This window comes from Camelus dromedarius, chromosome 10 (genome assembly GCF_036321535.1).
Source record: "Camelus dromedarius isolate mCamDro1 chromosome 10, mCamDro1.pat, whole genome shotgun sequence".
NCBI lineage: Eukaryota > Metazoa > Chordata > Mammalia > Artiodactyla > Camelidae > Camelus > Camelus dromedarius.
The window spans coordinates 5,425,138-5,441,515 of record NC_087445.1 but is presented as its reverse complement, the minus strand read 5'-3'; the positions used below and the strand labels follow the sequence as shown (position 1 = coordinate 5,441,515).

At 45.7% G+C, this 16,378-nt stretch overlaps 1 protein-coding gene across 5 annotated transcripts in view; it reads left to right on the top strand.

The window, feature by feature from the left end:
* The window catches only part of NTRK2 (neurotrophic receptor tyrosine kinase 2), a 327,821-nt gene that overhangs the window by 260,309 nt on the left and 51,134 nt on the right, over positions 1 to 16,378 (top strand). For all 5 annotated transcript variants that reach the window (XM_064490120.1, XM_064490118.1, XM_064490117.1 and 2 more), the window contains one exon: positions 4,407 to 4,641. In XM_064490120.1, the coding sequence (XP_064346190.1) occupies positions 4,407 to 4,641 (235 nt within the window). The remainder of the gene's footprint in view (positions 1 to 4,406; positions 4,642 to 16,378) is intronic.

The following is a 16,378-nucleotide window of genomic DNA, read 5'->3' as shown; positions in this document are numbered from 1 at the left end:
CTAGAATAACTCTTAGCCTAGGAGCGAGTAGGACGTTTTCAATAAGCAGAAGCTAGAATTCTGCCAGCGACGATGCCTCCTCGTATGCCAGCTGCTTGGCGAGAGAACCCATAGGAGCGCTGAGCTTGATGGGGCAGAGGAAGTCAGTGGTCTCCCTGCTGGAGCCCAGGATGGGCATTCTTGTCCTGCTGCCACCAAGGGGGAGGGCACCTTTCCTAGGTGCTGCTCTAGACACTCCGTGGTGGAGGAAACTGAGTGATGCTCTTGTTTGCATTACGCAGAGAAACCCGTGCAGCCCCGCATTTGAGATCTCCAACAATGGAAAACGTGGGAGGTCCCAGCAGTGAAGTCTGGGGGACCCCGGTGCTCCCTCCTGCTCTGCATCAGAGCATCCCGTGGGTATGTCCCCAGCCTTCTTCGCCTCAGCCACCTTCACTCTTAGGTGGGGCTGAGTTACATCCTCTTGAAGTCATGTCCAGCTCTCATGTGCTGTTTCCTTTCAAATGTAACTAATCTTTGAAAGATGAGCAAATTGCTGGCCTCGATTTATTGGTAGAAAGCGTAATTTAGGAGAAACAGGGAAGATGTTCCTCACCAGCCTCAGTTCCCTCACCTGTAAAAGAGTTATAATCACATCCATCTCCAGGACTGGTGGCAGGACTGCTGTCATCACTAGATGTTGTCCCCACAAGCCTGCTTCTCTGACACATTTTCCTCTTTATTTCAGTCGAGGGAGCTGTAATCCTGGGGAAGTTACATCTTTTGTGTTACGGCAACACCCAGACCTCTCTGTCCTCCTCCAGTGTCTACAGGCACCAAAGAGGACTTTCCAGAGAGATCGGCATCGGTAGCTGCATGCAGCCGCTGGAAGGTTCAGGGACTGTACAGCTGAAGTAATGGGCCAATTGCTGAGAGAACAGCGTGGGGACAGTGTGGCGCTGTGATTAGAAATGGCATCACATGGTTTGCACAGTTTGGGTGATTTTGACCACCTCCAGCCTCATGAGTACACATGCATGGGTGATAGAGAGGACAGTGGTGGCTTTTGTACATTGTCTCATCAGTTCTAATGTGAAAGAAAGAAAGGAAGCTGCTTTCAGTTGATTTCTAGCTGCTTATTGGAGAAATAGTTTTCCCGTGTTCCCATGTTTTAGGCTACTTCCCTAATCAAAAATGATGCCTTCCCAAAACTATAGTGTAATACATTCAAATACAGTCACCTGGATGGGATGAAATGCCTCTGTGCGCTCAGGCTGCGTGTGTGTGTGTGCGTGTGTGTGTGAGAGTGTGTGTGCATGTGTGTGTGCATGTGAGTGTGCGTGTGAGTGTGCATGTGCACGTGCGCGCGTATGTGAGAATGTGTGTGTGAGTGTGAGAGTGTGTGTGTGTGCGTGTGAGTGAGTGTGTGTGTGTGTGAGTGTAAATTGATTCTTTCACTTTCAGCCCCTTCAGCTTCTCCCTAGCTCTCCTTCCCCGCTTCCAGAAGCAGCAGGCTCCTCGTTCTCCTTTGGCCCCTTGTGAGTGTGAAGCCATTGAAAACCTCCTCCACTTGATTTCAGAGTCCACTGAACTCTGGGAAGGAGAGGTTTTCCATGCCAAGAGTCAGGTTCTCAGGTACAAGGGTGTGCAGAGAACAGCAGTCTGTCTTCTCTTTCTGGAAGGGAGCCCAGCCCTTACACTGCCATGAATGTGTCCCCAAATGTCATTGGAACTGCCTTATAAAAACAGAGGTCTACAATTATCCATCCATGTTTTTTATTCATTTAAAAGCCATACACCCAGTACCAACATGGCCAGGCCCTATGCTCAGTTAGCTGGGAGATAAAGAGAAAAACACGGTCTTTGCTTTCAAGGAGATTAGCATTTTTCCTCTTAGAATTCTCCTGAACTCCCTTCCAGTGAGAGTAAGAGAGAGAAGGCCTTTTTCAAGCATTAACAGCTATTTATTGAGTCTTTCTAAGCATTTTAACTGTTCTTAACTTGCATAAACAATCGACTGTTACTGACGTCATCCCCATTTTACAGTTAAAGAAACTGAGTCACACAGCTAGTGAGTGAGAGAGCCGAGGTTCAAACCCACAGCTCCCAGCTGCAAAACCCATAGTTTTAACCACATCAATTCTTCCTCTTGACTGGTGGCTGGTTAAAAAAACAAACAAACAAACAAAAACAGAAGGAAAGCAGCATCCTATGGGATTCTGGAGCCAGCAGAGTATGGCTAATCACCCACACTGGGAGCCCACGGCCACCAGAGTCCCGCTGAGCCTGCTCCCCGCTCCCCAGGTCAGGGCACTGGTGAGCCCCCCCCTCCCCCCGGAAGAGGTGAAATATGTTTTTATTTCCAAAAGCTGCAGGGTAGCCTGTGGAGTGAAGCGGAGGGCTATTGTCAACTCTGTTTATGCTCCTCCTAAGAACTTGTCGAGAAGACTCCACTGCCTGCCCTCTTTTTACAGCAGGACTTTCTGCTCAAGAAAAGCATCCAAAGGCTTCTTCAGTTAAAAGCCTTGTTCAAATACCCAGAACCAAGCAAGGGAAACGGCTGGTTAAAAAAGTGCCCCCCCCAACGCAGGGGGTGGTGTAGAGGGCAGAGGGCCTGGAGGGCGCCTTCTTCCTGGCGCTGCAGTGTGTAGGGCCGGAGGACCGGGGCTTTACATGGAGGTGGCCCTGTGCACTGGCTTCTAACCTTTGTTCACCCCGGAGTCTCTGCAACAGACAGATTCCTGGAGGAATCCGGGTTTCTGGGGCTAAAATAAGCCTGTGGCCAATCAATCACTTATTTCCCCCTTGGAGCTAACTCTCTGGTGGTGTCTCCCTGGCCTGCGTTCTCTGGATGTTTCAGGATTTCCCATCATTTTTGTGCATCCCTAGGTCCCTCTCTTGGTGTTGAGGTCACCTAAGAGCTTTGTCTCCTGTGATAAGTGAAAATGCTGTCACTTTCCTCTGTCCCCATAGTGCTCGCAGGGGTTGGGCTTTGAGAAATCTTTAGTGAGGTGGACGGGCCGGCCCTGAGAGCCCTGTCACAGGCCAACCACAAAAAGAAACGCACAAAGGATGGCTTGTGTTTTCATATCACCACTCCAACTCTTTTTTTTTTTTAATTTTTAAGTTTTTAAACAATTTTATTTATTTGTTTTTGGTGGGGGCAGGTAATTAGGTTTATTTATTTATTTTAATAGCGGTACTGAGGATCACACCCAGGTGTGATCTCCTACATGCTAGGCAAGCATATTACCACTGAGCTATACCCCCACCTCCAATTCTTTTTTAAAGAAAACTTTGTTCGTAAAGCCTTTCTTTGGCTTTCCAACGAATGCCCACAAAGCACCATCCAAGCAGACTCTCGATTTCCCCTCCCGTCCCTTATGTGCTCATGAGGAAGGTGCAGGCAGCACTCCCCGCTTTCCAGATGAGGAGACAGGCCCGGAGACGTTCTGTAGCCTACCTGAGGTCCCAGACGGCGTGTTAGAGGGAGATCAGATTCTGTTCTGGTAACCCAGAGCCTTGGCCACTGCACTGCAGAACTTCCTACTCCAGTGAGAGTTTGAAGAGCTGGAGAGAGCCCCGAGGCTTTTCCCTCCCTGAAGCACATGCCAGTGTTAAGATACGATGCCTTAAGTTGTCACACAACTGGGAAAAGGCTGGGTGTGTAAGATGGGAGAAAAAGATGATATAAAATACCATACTCCGGCCCCAGGCCCCCCACTCCCCACCCCAGAGTATATGGATTAAAAGAATAAATGTGTTGTGATTCAAAAGAGCTCTCCTCTGTGGTGGCCAGTGCTCTTGAGCTGGCGGCGGGGGGCAGGGGTGGCCGAAGGAAATGGTATTCTTCCCTGGAAATGAACGCCCCAGGTGAGGATGCCCTGGGAGTCTGCCGAGTTGGGCTTGGGGAAAATGAGGGCAGCTTGAAACCATGGCGGGCCACAAAGCAGGTGGAGTTGCGGAGACCAGGGCTGCCCGGCTCTGGGGCTGGTGGGGAGGGGTGGGCTCCCGCTGGGGTGCAGTGAGCTGTGGCTCCAGGAGAGCCAAACTCTCCTCAGTCTTTTATTTCGATTTTGGGGTTTTTTAATTTGTTTTGTTGTTGTTGTTGTTGTTGTTGTTTTTACGTCAGCCGCCAACTGCTTTTCTGGGTCCTGGGATCCAGCCAGTGCCTGACCCCAGCTTAGCTTCAGAGCCCTAAAATGTAAAACTGTCTGTGTGTCCCACCTGGCCTCGGGAATTCTAGCCTTTCTGGGAAATGAAGCCCAGGTGCTCTTTGGGCTTTAGAGGTAACACTGTGGGTGGAACATCTTTCCCTCCTCTTTTGCTAAGTCAGGCAGCATCTTTCCGCACCAGCAGCTGCTGTGGGGCAAAGCGCCCCGGCAACAAAGAGCCGAGGCTCCAGCAGCACCCTCTGTCCCCCCCAGGGCACACGGACCTGACGCCGTGCTGATGGCCGAAGGCAACCCTCCGACGGAGCTGACGCAGTCGCAGATGCTGCACATCGCCCAGCAGATAGCCGCGGGCATGGTCTACCTGGCGTCCCAGCACTTCGTGCACCGAGACCTGGCCACTCGGAACTGCCTGGTCGGCGAGAACCTCCTGGTGAAAATCGGGGACTTCGGCATGTCCCGGGACGTGTACAGCACCGACTACTACCGGGTGAGTGGCTGCGCCCCAGGCCCTCCTTCCCGGGGGGCCCTCATTAAATTAATTTGCCAGGGCTGCCACAGCAAAATACCGCAGATTCAGTGGCTTAAACAACCGAAAGCTATTTTCTCACAGTCCTGGAGGCTAGAAGTCCAAGGTCAAGGTGACCTTGGTTGATTTCTTCCAAGGCTTCTCTTCTGGGCTTGCAGACAGCGCCTTCTCGCGATGGTCCTCACGTGGTCTCTTCTCTGTGCACGTCCATCCCTAGTCTCTCTGTGTGTCTAGATTTCCTCTTTTTATAAGGACACCAGTTAGACTGGTTTAGAGCCTACATGGCAGCCTCATTTTAGCTTAATTACTCTTTAAAGGCCCTATCTTCAAATACAGCTATATTCTGGCATACTAGGGGTTAAAGCTTCTACATGTAAATTTAGGGGGACAGAGTTCAGCCCGCATCACCGTCCCACTCTTTCCATGGCTCTCCAGAGCCACATGTGATACGTCCAAGAGAAAAGTTCTCAGCATGAGAGTTTTGCAAGGGGCACCCAGGGGCTGGGGGACATTCCTGGAGGGCATGAGGTTAAAGGATTTTGAGGTTTGGATTTGCTCCTGTGAAATTATGCCTGGAGCCTTTGTTTGAAGCTTGACCTAAACTGAACTTGTTCCTGTAAATGAAAATGCACTAAGACCTTGGAAGTTCCCACCCAGAACCATCTCGGTTGAAAGTAGATTGGCTGGTGGCCATCCTGGTACGATGGGAGAGGTTCAGTCCTACCTGCTCCTCCAGAGTCCCATCTAGCCTGCCTGGGGCTCCACCGCACTAAGGGCTGGAGTTACAGACAATCATCCAGGTTCACCGAGTACCTGGAACTGGCCCCCTTGGCATCCTCAATTTATTAACTGAGATCTCAGAGCCGGGGTATGAGAGCAGAGGGACATTTCTGGAAACCTGGAGGTCATGCTGTTGAAGCTGAAGGTTTGGGGTGGTGTTCTACCACCGCAAACCCTCCATTTTGTTTACTTGTTGTTTTGCTTGATTTTTAAGGGCAGAGGGATATAGGAAGGAAGAGAAAGAAATGTTGTAGAAATAAATAGCCTAAGAGGATAAAACATACAGCTCAACTAACTTTCACAGCAGAGCAGGGCTGGTGGGGGGCTTATCTGTCCTCACTTTGCTCTGCCCTTCATGGTGTGTCCCTGAGGGGGAGCCTCCCCAGCGCGTGTCCCGTACTCCTCCCCGCAGCCGCACGCCCCTCCAGCGCCTCAACACTTCAGCGGGGCTTACTGCTCCACAGTTAGTCTAAGACGAGGAATCCATTCCCTTGCTGCGTATTCTTCTGTAGCTTGTTCTGTGGGGTTTCTTCCTCTGTCGCCTTAATAAGCATTGTCCACATTTTGTGTATCAAGAAAGGGTGGAGACGCAGTTGAAAAGGGTTTTCTTGAGTGTATTTGCAGGAAACGTGGGCGTCATCATAACATCAAGTGTTCAAAACAGAGATGCAGATTACCTGTCTGAATCTAGGGATGAGTATTTTGTTCTAGATATGTCGAACATGGCGGGGAGGGGGCACCTACTCATGGCTGCATCTCCTCTGTTAGCGCTGCCTCCTTGGTAGGAAGTGGGGTTGGGGACGTCTCCCTGTCTCTGGAGACAAAGGTACACATGGGTTCTTCCCTAAGAAAATCTTTGCTAATCTTGATGAGTATCTAAGGAAGAAACACGTGGCGCAAGCAACAGATCTCCCTTTCTTTCTCCTTTCAGTGAGTTAATAAAATTTTTAGAGTCCTTGGCACAAAATAATAAGCACTCAATAAATGTGTTCAACCTTATCATTATCCAAATCAATAAAGTTATGCTTCATTCTCAAAGCTGGGACTGGACAGGTGGAACTTAATGTCCTTTTCCGCAATCTCTAGAAAAATAATTCAGAGGAAAAAGACTGAAAGCTCAATAATAGGAAGATAAATCACCCAATTATAAAATAGGCAAAGGATTTACGTTTCTTTTGGTGTCCCCAAAGAAAATATGCAAATGGCCGATAAGCACATGAAACGATGCTCTCCATTGTTAGTCATTAGGGAAATGTAAATAAAACCACAGTGAGGTGCCACTTCACATCCACTGGGCAAAACAGACAGTAACAAGTGTTAACGGGGAAGTGGAGAAGTTGGAGCCCTCGTAAACTGCCAGTGAGAATGAAAAGTGTTGCAGCTGCTTTGGAAGAAGTTTGGCAGTTCCTCAAAATGTTCAACACAGAGTCATCAGCAATTCTACTCCTAGGTCTATACCCAAGAGAATTGACATCATATGTTCACACACACACACAAAACCTTGAACGTGAATGAAATAGCAGCATTAGTCATAATAGCTAAAAAGTGGAATCAATTTAAGTGTCCATCAACTGGTGAACAGATAAATAAAATGCGGTCATGCACACCATGGACTATATTCACAATTACAAGGAATGAGGTACTGAGTCAGGCTGCAGCGTGGATGAACCCTGAAAACATTATGGAAGGTGAAAGAAACCAAGCACAAAAGTTCACTTACTACGTGATTCCATTTCTATGGAATGTTCGGAACAGGCCAGTCCATACAGACAGAAAATTAGGTTAGTGGTTGTCAGGAGCTGGGGGGCAGTGGAGAATGAGGAGTATTGGATATGGAATCTCTTTGGGGGTGATGAAAATGTTCTAGAATTGTATGGTCTGATGGTTGTTTAGTATTATGTGCAAATATACTAAAAACCATTGAATGTATACTTTAAAAGTGTAAATATTATGGTATATGAATTATGTCTCAATACAAAAGCCTAAAAAAACACTAGCAAAACAATGACCACCATTATGGATGTAAGAAGTTAGCCTTGGTCGTTTAGGTATTACAGAAATGCCGTCATTTGGCACCTACCAAATGAAAGAAAGTCCTCCAGTTAGGTGACGTTTTCCTCAAGCATTTCCTTCTGAATTGATTGGAGGGAATAAGGCTTCCCCGTTCCTTGATTTGTTAAATATTCTTCATGAGCCTAGCCCAGTCATTAAGAAATGTGCTTCAGGGGGAGGATGTAGCTCAGTGGTATAGCCTGTGCTTATCATGTGTGAGGTCCTGGGTTCAATCCCCAGTACCTCCACTTCAAAAATAAATAAGTAAGTAAACCTAATGTACACCCCCCCCCAAAAAAAGTTAAGAAATGTGCTTCAGATGCCACATTGATTTAATGCCTCTGCCTGCCCGCTACCCCCGTGGTCAACACTCAGTTGCAGCTGCGGGGTTTGTGTGTTCACTTGGTTCATCCCACTGAGGAGGAGGAGGAAGAACCAGCCTTGCGCTGGCCTCTGTGATAGGTGGGCATGGGTGGGAGCCGGGAAAAAGGAACCTGACAATTGACAGTAGCCTAGGAAAACTAAGAAGTTATGTTTTATTTTGCCTTCTCTAAAATTTCAAGCTGGTGGTCCACTTTTTGGTTCCATACATTGTCACAGAACTTATTTGTAGAATATTTTTGCTTATTCAAATGTCAAAAGTCTGTTGGTGGAGTCCATTCCGGTGAGTTTGTCAAATGGACAGGTGGCAGCTGGTGCCCTTTTCTGGCAGGTGCCTTCAGCACATCTTGCAGTGGCTACTTGCCAGGACACTCTGACTTTCACATGAGTTACCCACCTGTTGGATTGTCCACAAGCTTGGTGTTGAACCTCTCCCCCTCAACATGGCGTCTCTTCATCTTCTCCATCATGGCAGCTGGGGAACGTGTTCTCTGTAAGCTGGGGTTTATCATTTGTGGACACATTTTCTTCATTATTCTTTTCCTGAATTCTCCAAAAGCCCACACGCTCCAAGGTGGGGAGTCTCTGTAGCTGACGTGAGCAGTCATGGCCGATGTTAAATGGCCTTTCCGCCACAGTAATGGGGGAGGACTTTTGTGTTTGCCAAGGCTGTCTCATATGGAAGGATGCTGACTGGGCCTGGAGTCAACTAGACTGAGGAGTAACATGTCCCTTATCTTTAAGCAAGAACCAGTCCCACTGGCAGCCTGAGCCTTCTGCTCATGGTGCCTTGGGAGCAGCCTTGTGGGGTGGCCCCAGCTCCGTGCAGTCATGGCAGGAGGGCCGGGCGGCAGCTGCTCCTCTGTAAAGGGGCGCTGGCAGCCTCGGGAAACGGCTGCCTCAAGGCTTCCACCCTGTTGCAGCTGAGCTAATTATATCTTCCCAAAGAAGGAAGAAATCGGAACACTGCATTTGCATGGAAACCAGCCTGATGTGGCAGGTCCAAAATTACTCCAGCATTTATGTTCTCTGAATTGTTTTAATTAGCAGCTCCACAGTACCAGTCTTCTATTTCATCTTTATTCCTTCCCTCCACTGGCGAAGCCTGGCATTTAGGAAGCATCTGAACCAGATTTCTGTCACATTCCGCCTGTCAGAGACCTAGGATCTCATGCTATCTGGTCATTACTATGCCATAGTGGATCCACTGAATTTTTTTTTTTTTAATGTGCACTGTGGTGGTTTTCACCACTTGGGTCCAACATGCATTTAAAATGAATGTGATCCGTAGGAGAGTCGAGAGCCCCAAACATCTGAAATCCTAGCTTCTAAGTCTTGTTCTCAAGGCTTTAGTTTTATGGTGGCATGGGGTAAGAAATCCCATTCTTTAATTCATCTTTCACTGAAGAAAGAAAAGAAAAGGAAGCAGATTAGGCAAATCGATGAATAGTGGACCTTTAAAGAAACAAATGACTATTTCTTGGCTAAGCAAGGCCATGGTCAGAATCCTAGTGTTAAAATGATACAAACAACAGGTTCAGAAATTATCTTCAGGTGCTCAATACAGTTAATGAACTGTAGAGAGAAAATAAGATGGTTTGTCCTAAAATAAGCTGATAAAACAAGTAGCAAAAAGAATGATTTTGAACTTCAGTATCTCATCCTTTGCGCTGCCCACCCTGGAGGAAGGAGGATAGTGAACTAGAAAATAAAGTTCTGAACCATGGAGGAGAGAAGAAGGCTTAGGTAATCTAAGAACTGGACAAGCACATCAGAAATAATCAATAGTTAACTTTCATACCTTGATCTTTAAAAAGAATGTGCTTATTTTTTAAGGAATATAATGTGAACATTTCTAGATAGGTATGTAGGTAGATAGGTAGGTAGGTAGGTAGGTAGATAGATAGATAGGTAGGTAGGTAGATAAATAGATAGGTAGGTAAGTAGATAAATAGATAGGTAGATAGATAGGTAGGTAGATAGATAGATAGTTGAGTAGGTAGGTTGAGCTTGGCTCATTCCACACATGTTTTCAGTTGTTTAAAATGGCATGTCATCCCCTCTACAAAGAGCAGCAGTGCATCTGCCTGGTGATTGCCTGCTGATTCTTAAGAGAGAATTTCGGTTTCACCTCCTCCCTGACATCCTCCAAGCAGAGTGACAGCTCACAAATCTGTGACCCCTCCATACTTCATATACAGAAGCATTATGGCATAGAGCACCTTGCCTCTTGGAAATCTGCTCATAGCTATGTCTTGTCACTGATATGAGAGCAGGGAGAGGACAAGTCTGATACATCTTTGTATCTGCGCAAACTGGCAGACTGCACAGCACATACTAGGTGGGCTGAACAGGACGCATATAAGGAGCAGCCTTATGCACATGTCTTTTTGACCCTGTTGATGAATACAGAAGCTACTCAGATTTGCAGATAGGCCTGGCTATAAGTCTAGGAGCACTGACTTCAGGAAGTAAAACCAGAGATATAGGGACATCCTTATCTCACACAATTTATTTCCAGTAGAGAGCACAGAGCTAAAACTTATTTGCATTAATACCATAGTAGAAAAACTTCCTCTAATATACTTTGCCTAGAACCCTTAAAACCAGGCACAGCGTTCATTTTGAGAGACAACACAATTCCTTTTTCCAAGAAGAATATCCTGTATGTCACTAACTCTCCTCTGCATATACCATTTTGTTATCTTCCCCCTCAATATATACTCACACGGTGACTCCCAACTTTCACATCAACAATCACAGACCTCTCTGTTTGGGTTCTCTTGATTAAAGTGACCCCAGAAATGTGAGGTTGCTTATTCTATGAAATCATCTTCAATTTATGCCTCATACAACACTTAGAGAGAGCTCAGTTCAGGGGAACCTGTCTGTCGGAGAGAAATCAGAATATTGAGTTCAGACTAATTCTATATTAAAATAGATTTGCATAAGTTGTTTCAAGATTCTAAATTGGCTTAATTTATATTCGAGCCTCCCTAAGAACCTTTTACGTAAACTTTGGAGTTGCGAGAGAGTAGACAAGTGTCCATTCATTCATTCCTTCGTTCATTCAACACACATGAACGAAGTAGCTGCTACATGCTAGATGTGGTACTAAATCAGAAAGGCAGAGTTTTTAGACTTGGAATAATGTGATAAATACTGTAATAAAAATATGCACTAGGAACCCTAAAGAGGAAGCCACCAGCCTACTTTGGGAATCAGAGCAGGGGTCACAGAGGCATGACATTTAAGCTGGTGTTTGAGATATGGACCCAACATTGTCCTATTGTCAAGAAGGCCATGGGCCAGGAGGGGAGGGAGGGATTCCTGGCATAGAAGGTAGCATATGAAGAGAGATGACAGTGTAAACATCATGATGTGTGGCCGGGGGATGGGGACTCCTTTGTGTCTATCTGAGGCTAAAAAAGTAGGCTATCTAGGCTATTACCAGATTTCCCGGCAGTCTGTTTGCCGTGCCAAAGACTTTGGACTTAGTCCTTTTGTCAGTGGGAAGCCACTGAGCGTTTTATGCCAGAAAGTGACATGTCAGATGGCGTTCTGGCAACTTATGGAAGATCCGCCCAGCAGATCCCCAGATCTCCAGTGCTGTGCATGTTTGATTGGCCTAGAGCAGTGTCCCTCAGACTGGATCCATGAGCTGTCAGAGGGTGTCCACTAGTAAAAGAGATCTGTGATCACTGTGGAACTCCTCGGAGTCTTTAATCTATCACTGGAATGTGTGGCCTTTAAAGAAGGGCTATAGAAAGTGGCCAAAGCCCGCACAGAAGAGCTAGCCAGGAGGTCCTTTGTCCGGGTCCATTTCCCAAGTAAAATCCATCAACAGGAGGTGGGATAAATCCTCTTGTTTTTCCAGTCTTCTGAGTCTCATATTCCTGAAATCCAGAGCCCATCCACTTTGTACATAGAGGTACTACATGCGGAAATTAAGTGTGCCCTCAGGTGTGCAGGGACGGAAGGCAGGCGAGAGCCCATAGATGTGGATGGGCCAGGAGGATTCTGACTCTGCAAAGTACTGAGAGGTACCTTCAGCAGGTACTGTCTCCCCCTTTAAACCCATTTTTGAAGCAGTCAGCCTCAGCCTTCTCGTGCCTGCGACATTCCTTATCTTTGCATCACTGAGGCAGAGACCCTTAAAAAAGGAAGCTAGCCACACAGAGTCAGCTGGAGTATAGAGGAAAGAGCATCAAACCGCGGTCCTAAAGAAAAGGGTCCAAGTCTCTGTTACCCCTTCTCTGACTTTATGATTCTATCAGCTAGGAATGCATTTAGCATGTAGCTGCCAGCAGTGGCCTAAGCAGAGAGGGAGTTACTTTGGTTTGCATGACACGAAGTTCCCAGGTGGGCAGGTTCTGATTGGTGCAGAAGCTTTCCAGTGTCAGAGCAATGTATTGGCACTTGATATTTTCTTGGTTTTTTTCCTCACAACTGAAAGAAGATTGCAGCAACTTTAAACGTGTCAAAACTGCAGCTGGAAGAGGAAGGGGGCAAGATGGCTGCAGAGAAAGATGATTCTTACTGGCACATCTTCCTCTCATCAGGAAGTAAATCTTTACCAGAACATCTCCTCCCCAAAGACTCCTTCTTGTATCTCACTGGCCACACAAGGGCCAGGACTGAGGACTGACCTCACTTGAAGAGATCAGTGATTTTTCTGAAGACCTAGGCAAACTGTGATTCTACTACAGGTGAAAAGGAAGCAAAAGTGAATGGCTTTGGGGAGAGTGAGGAAAACTATGCCAACTCCCCTTTTGCACCGTCATGGCCTCTGTTTCTCTATTCTCAGTGAGCTCCTGCCTTCAAAGGCTGTTGAGAACAATAAATCAAAGTGGCACCTAATCATGGATCAAAATGAAAGTGCTGGCATTTTTCAGGAGGAGATCTTTATTCTTCTGTATGTGATGCTTCTTTTTTCTCAAGCCGCTTTTAAGATTTTTTTCTTGAGTTCATTGGATTTCTTGGATTTGCGGGGTTTTAATTTTCATTAGTTTGAAAAAAAATGTTGACCATTATTTGTTGAAATATTTCTTCTGTTCCTCCTACATACCTGCTAGGGACTCCAATTTCCCTTTTAGTAAGCTACGTGAAGCTGTCTCATGGCTCACTGAGCTCTTTTCATATTTTTGGAGTCTCTTTTCATTGTGTGTTTCATTTTGGATAGCTTCTGTTACTCTGTCTTCATCTTCCATAATCTTTTCTTGTGCGGTGTCTAGTTTTCCATTATTCCCTTCCCATGTATTTTTCATCTCACATATTGAGGTCTTCATTCTTATAATATGGCCTTTTTCTTATACCTTCCAACTTTTAAAACATATGGAATGACTTTATAATAAACATTTCAGTCTGTTTTTAGTTCTCTGATGTGTGCCAGTCCTGGATCAATTTCCACTGATTGATTTTTCACAGCGTCATGGATCACATTTTCCTGCTGCTTTGTATGCGTGGTAATTTTGAATTGGAGCAGAAATTGTGAATTTTATCTTGTTGGATGCTAGATATTTTGCTTTCCTAAAAATATTTTTGAGCTTTATTCTGGAATGAGGTTATATTGCCTTGAAACAGTTTGATCCCTTTGTGTGCTGCTGTTAATATTTATTGATTCCCCCTACTGAGGCAAGGTCTACTAGGTACTATGCCTGGTTCCCCATGATTGAGGCTGTTTTCTCTCTGCTTCGTGGGAGCTGGCAGTATTCCTGGCCCTGTGTGAGCATTGGGTGCTAATCTTTCTAGATAGTTCTTCTCTAGCTATTGATATGCACGCACAATACTCAGCTGCATACTTGAGGGGCACCCTCTATAGATCTTCAGAGTTCTCTCTGTGTGCAGCTCTCCTTTCTCTGATATTCTTTCTTTTATGCTCTAGTTGATCTCCACTGACTCTCAGCTCCATCTCCTCAACTTAGGGAACATGCTGGGCTCCCACCTGAAGCCCTCTGTCTCTTTCAAAGAATGAAGCTTGGCAGCCATAGGACTATGTTTGTTTCTCATCTCTCAGGAATCATTACCCCTCATTGCCTGTTATCTAGTGTCTTGAAAATAATTGTTTCATATATGTATATTTAAGCCATTTTTTGGTTGTTCCAGGTGAGAGGGTAAATTTCTTTCCGGTTACTCTGCCTTTCCTGGAAGTAGAAGACAGTCACCATCTCTCTTGATGATTAATATGTCATTTACAAAATCTATCAGTGAACCACTTATAAGTTGCAGTAAAGAAAACAAGTTCTCCCACCTCTTTAGAACAGCTACTTCCTGTGAAGTTTTTTTTCCTTTTTAATTAAATAACTTACATTTACATAATAGTTCTCCTACAATTAAAGTTTCCCTGCCTACACAAGATGATTACTTAAGTAAGAGAGTAGATTTTCTCCATCTCCAGTGAGTATTCAGCAAGAGGAAATTATCTTAGCTTCCCTGTTACCTCTGAGAGATTCCCCAGGCTCAAAATGTGAACCAGTTTGAAGAAGGCGTTGGAAAAAGATGTGTGGGCAGAATATTAATAATGCTTCACACTTTTCACATGTTCCCACAGTTTTTGTCCTCTGGTCAGGGACAGAACTCCTTGGATGGATAAATGACTGAATTAGTCCAAGATGGTACTACATATATAATTTTTAGCCATGCCTCTTCAGTATGTAGTTTCTGAGTGAGAAATGTTCTGTTCCTTAAAGAAAGCCACAAATCTGGGGAAAAGAGACATAAATGAATCACTCTGATGCTAGGCAGTATGATACATGTTGTGAGGAGTACAGATAAATTGATTTTTATTAGAATGTGGGATGAAATCTGGAAAATTCTCTGGAAGAAATAAGATTTGGCCTGGATCTTAAAGGAAGAATAGCAGATGAAGGTGTCATTGAATTTAAAGACTATTGCAGATGACTGAAGTTGTAATCAAGACGAGGTGACCTGGGGGAAGATACAGCTCAGTGGTAGAGTGCATGCCTAGCGTGCAAAAGGTCCTGGGCTCAATCCCCAGTACCTCCATTAAATAAATAAAAACCTGTTTACCTATCTCCCCCAACAGCAGCAACAGCAAAGACCAGGTGACCTGATTACAGGTTCTTCTTGGGCAGACTGTACGTCTTCTAATGTTCATCTCCATAAGGCCTCACACAGTGCTAGGCACTCACAAGGGTCTTGCTGGTGCTGATAATTGCCTAAAAGGAAGGTCTGAGAAGGACTGGATACTGTTCTCCTTAGCGGTCTTCGGCAGTAAAGATGCTGTTTACCATAGTAGGTCTTCAGGATGGAAATAGCTCCTAAGTGCAAGTATGAGTTGACGTCATCTCTACACTCTCCATGAAACTTTCTTAGAATTCTGTCCTCTGGCAATTAGTCCACATTCCTCTTTGGTCCATTTGTCCAGATTTGAAAAAATGATAAAACTACAAGAGACGGTTCCGACACCCTAACCTAATGCTGTGTAGATACGAAGCCATTAAAAGCGCCAGGATCGATCCCTCGACAGGGCTTCAGCACCTTCTCTTGGTGGTCACTCCGCTGGTGGTCAGAAGAACTTAGGACAGGCATGAAACCTGAAGCATTTCACTTACCAGAGATAAACAAATTCCAAACTGGACTCCACTAAGAGAATCGTGAAACCTGAAGTTGCTCTGTGATGGCCAGCCGTGAGACAGCGTCTGCAGTTCTCGTCATGCCAGTGGAGGCCTAGCGGTGTTGCCTCACCTGGTGCTACCAGGCTCCCTGCCGCATAGGCTCTCAGGTTCGACCATACATCCAAACAGCTCCAAGTGCTTTCTTCAAAATCTTGATGACCAGACCTCATGTTGGATACACTGATCCTGCATCTCTGGAGATGAGAATTGGGAATTTATGTCTTTGACAAGTTTCTTAGGTGAGTCTGAGGTACTGCCAAGTGTAAGCATCACATCGGTCTTGCTCAGCAGCAATGACAGCAAGTAGCTAACATGGCCTCATCTGTACTAAGAGTCAAATGGTAACTTTATCAAAGATCTTAATTACCAAGCTTCAAAAATAGAACAGGTGCTGTTAAAAATTCTCTCAAACTTGACCCATTGTTTTCTTGATGGAGGTCATGCTATGGTAGTTAATGGATTTTTAGGACTTCCAATGGGAAAAGCTCTTCGATTTTTAATCACCATCATACAGTCACATCCCATTCTCCTTATCCTCAGAGCCTAGATTCATTCAACCATGGCATTTCTGAACTGGTAAATGAAATATCATTTCAGGCTCTACCCTCTCCTCCTAGGAGGTGGGCTTGGGCCATTCTCTGGGTAAGTAACGTCAAAGACAACAGGAGGAGAGAGAGAGACGGAATAAGCAGCAAGTACGAATTGCTGTGACATGGACCTGGACAGGCCAACATCAGAGTAGCGACGCCTGCCTCCTGCAAGGAACCTGAGCTCCCTGCCTGGTCCCGCAGTCTCGGCAGACCCCTGCTGGCCTTCGCTGTCACTGCATGGCTGTGTATCGGCGTGGG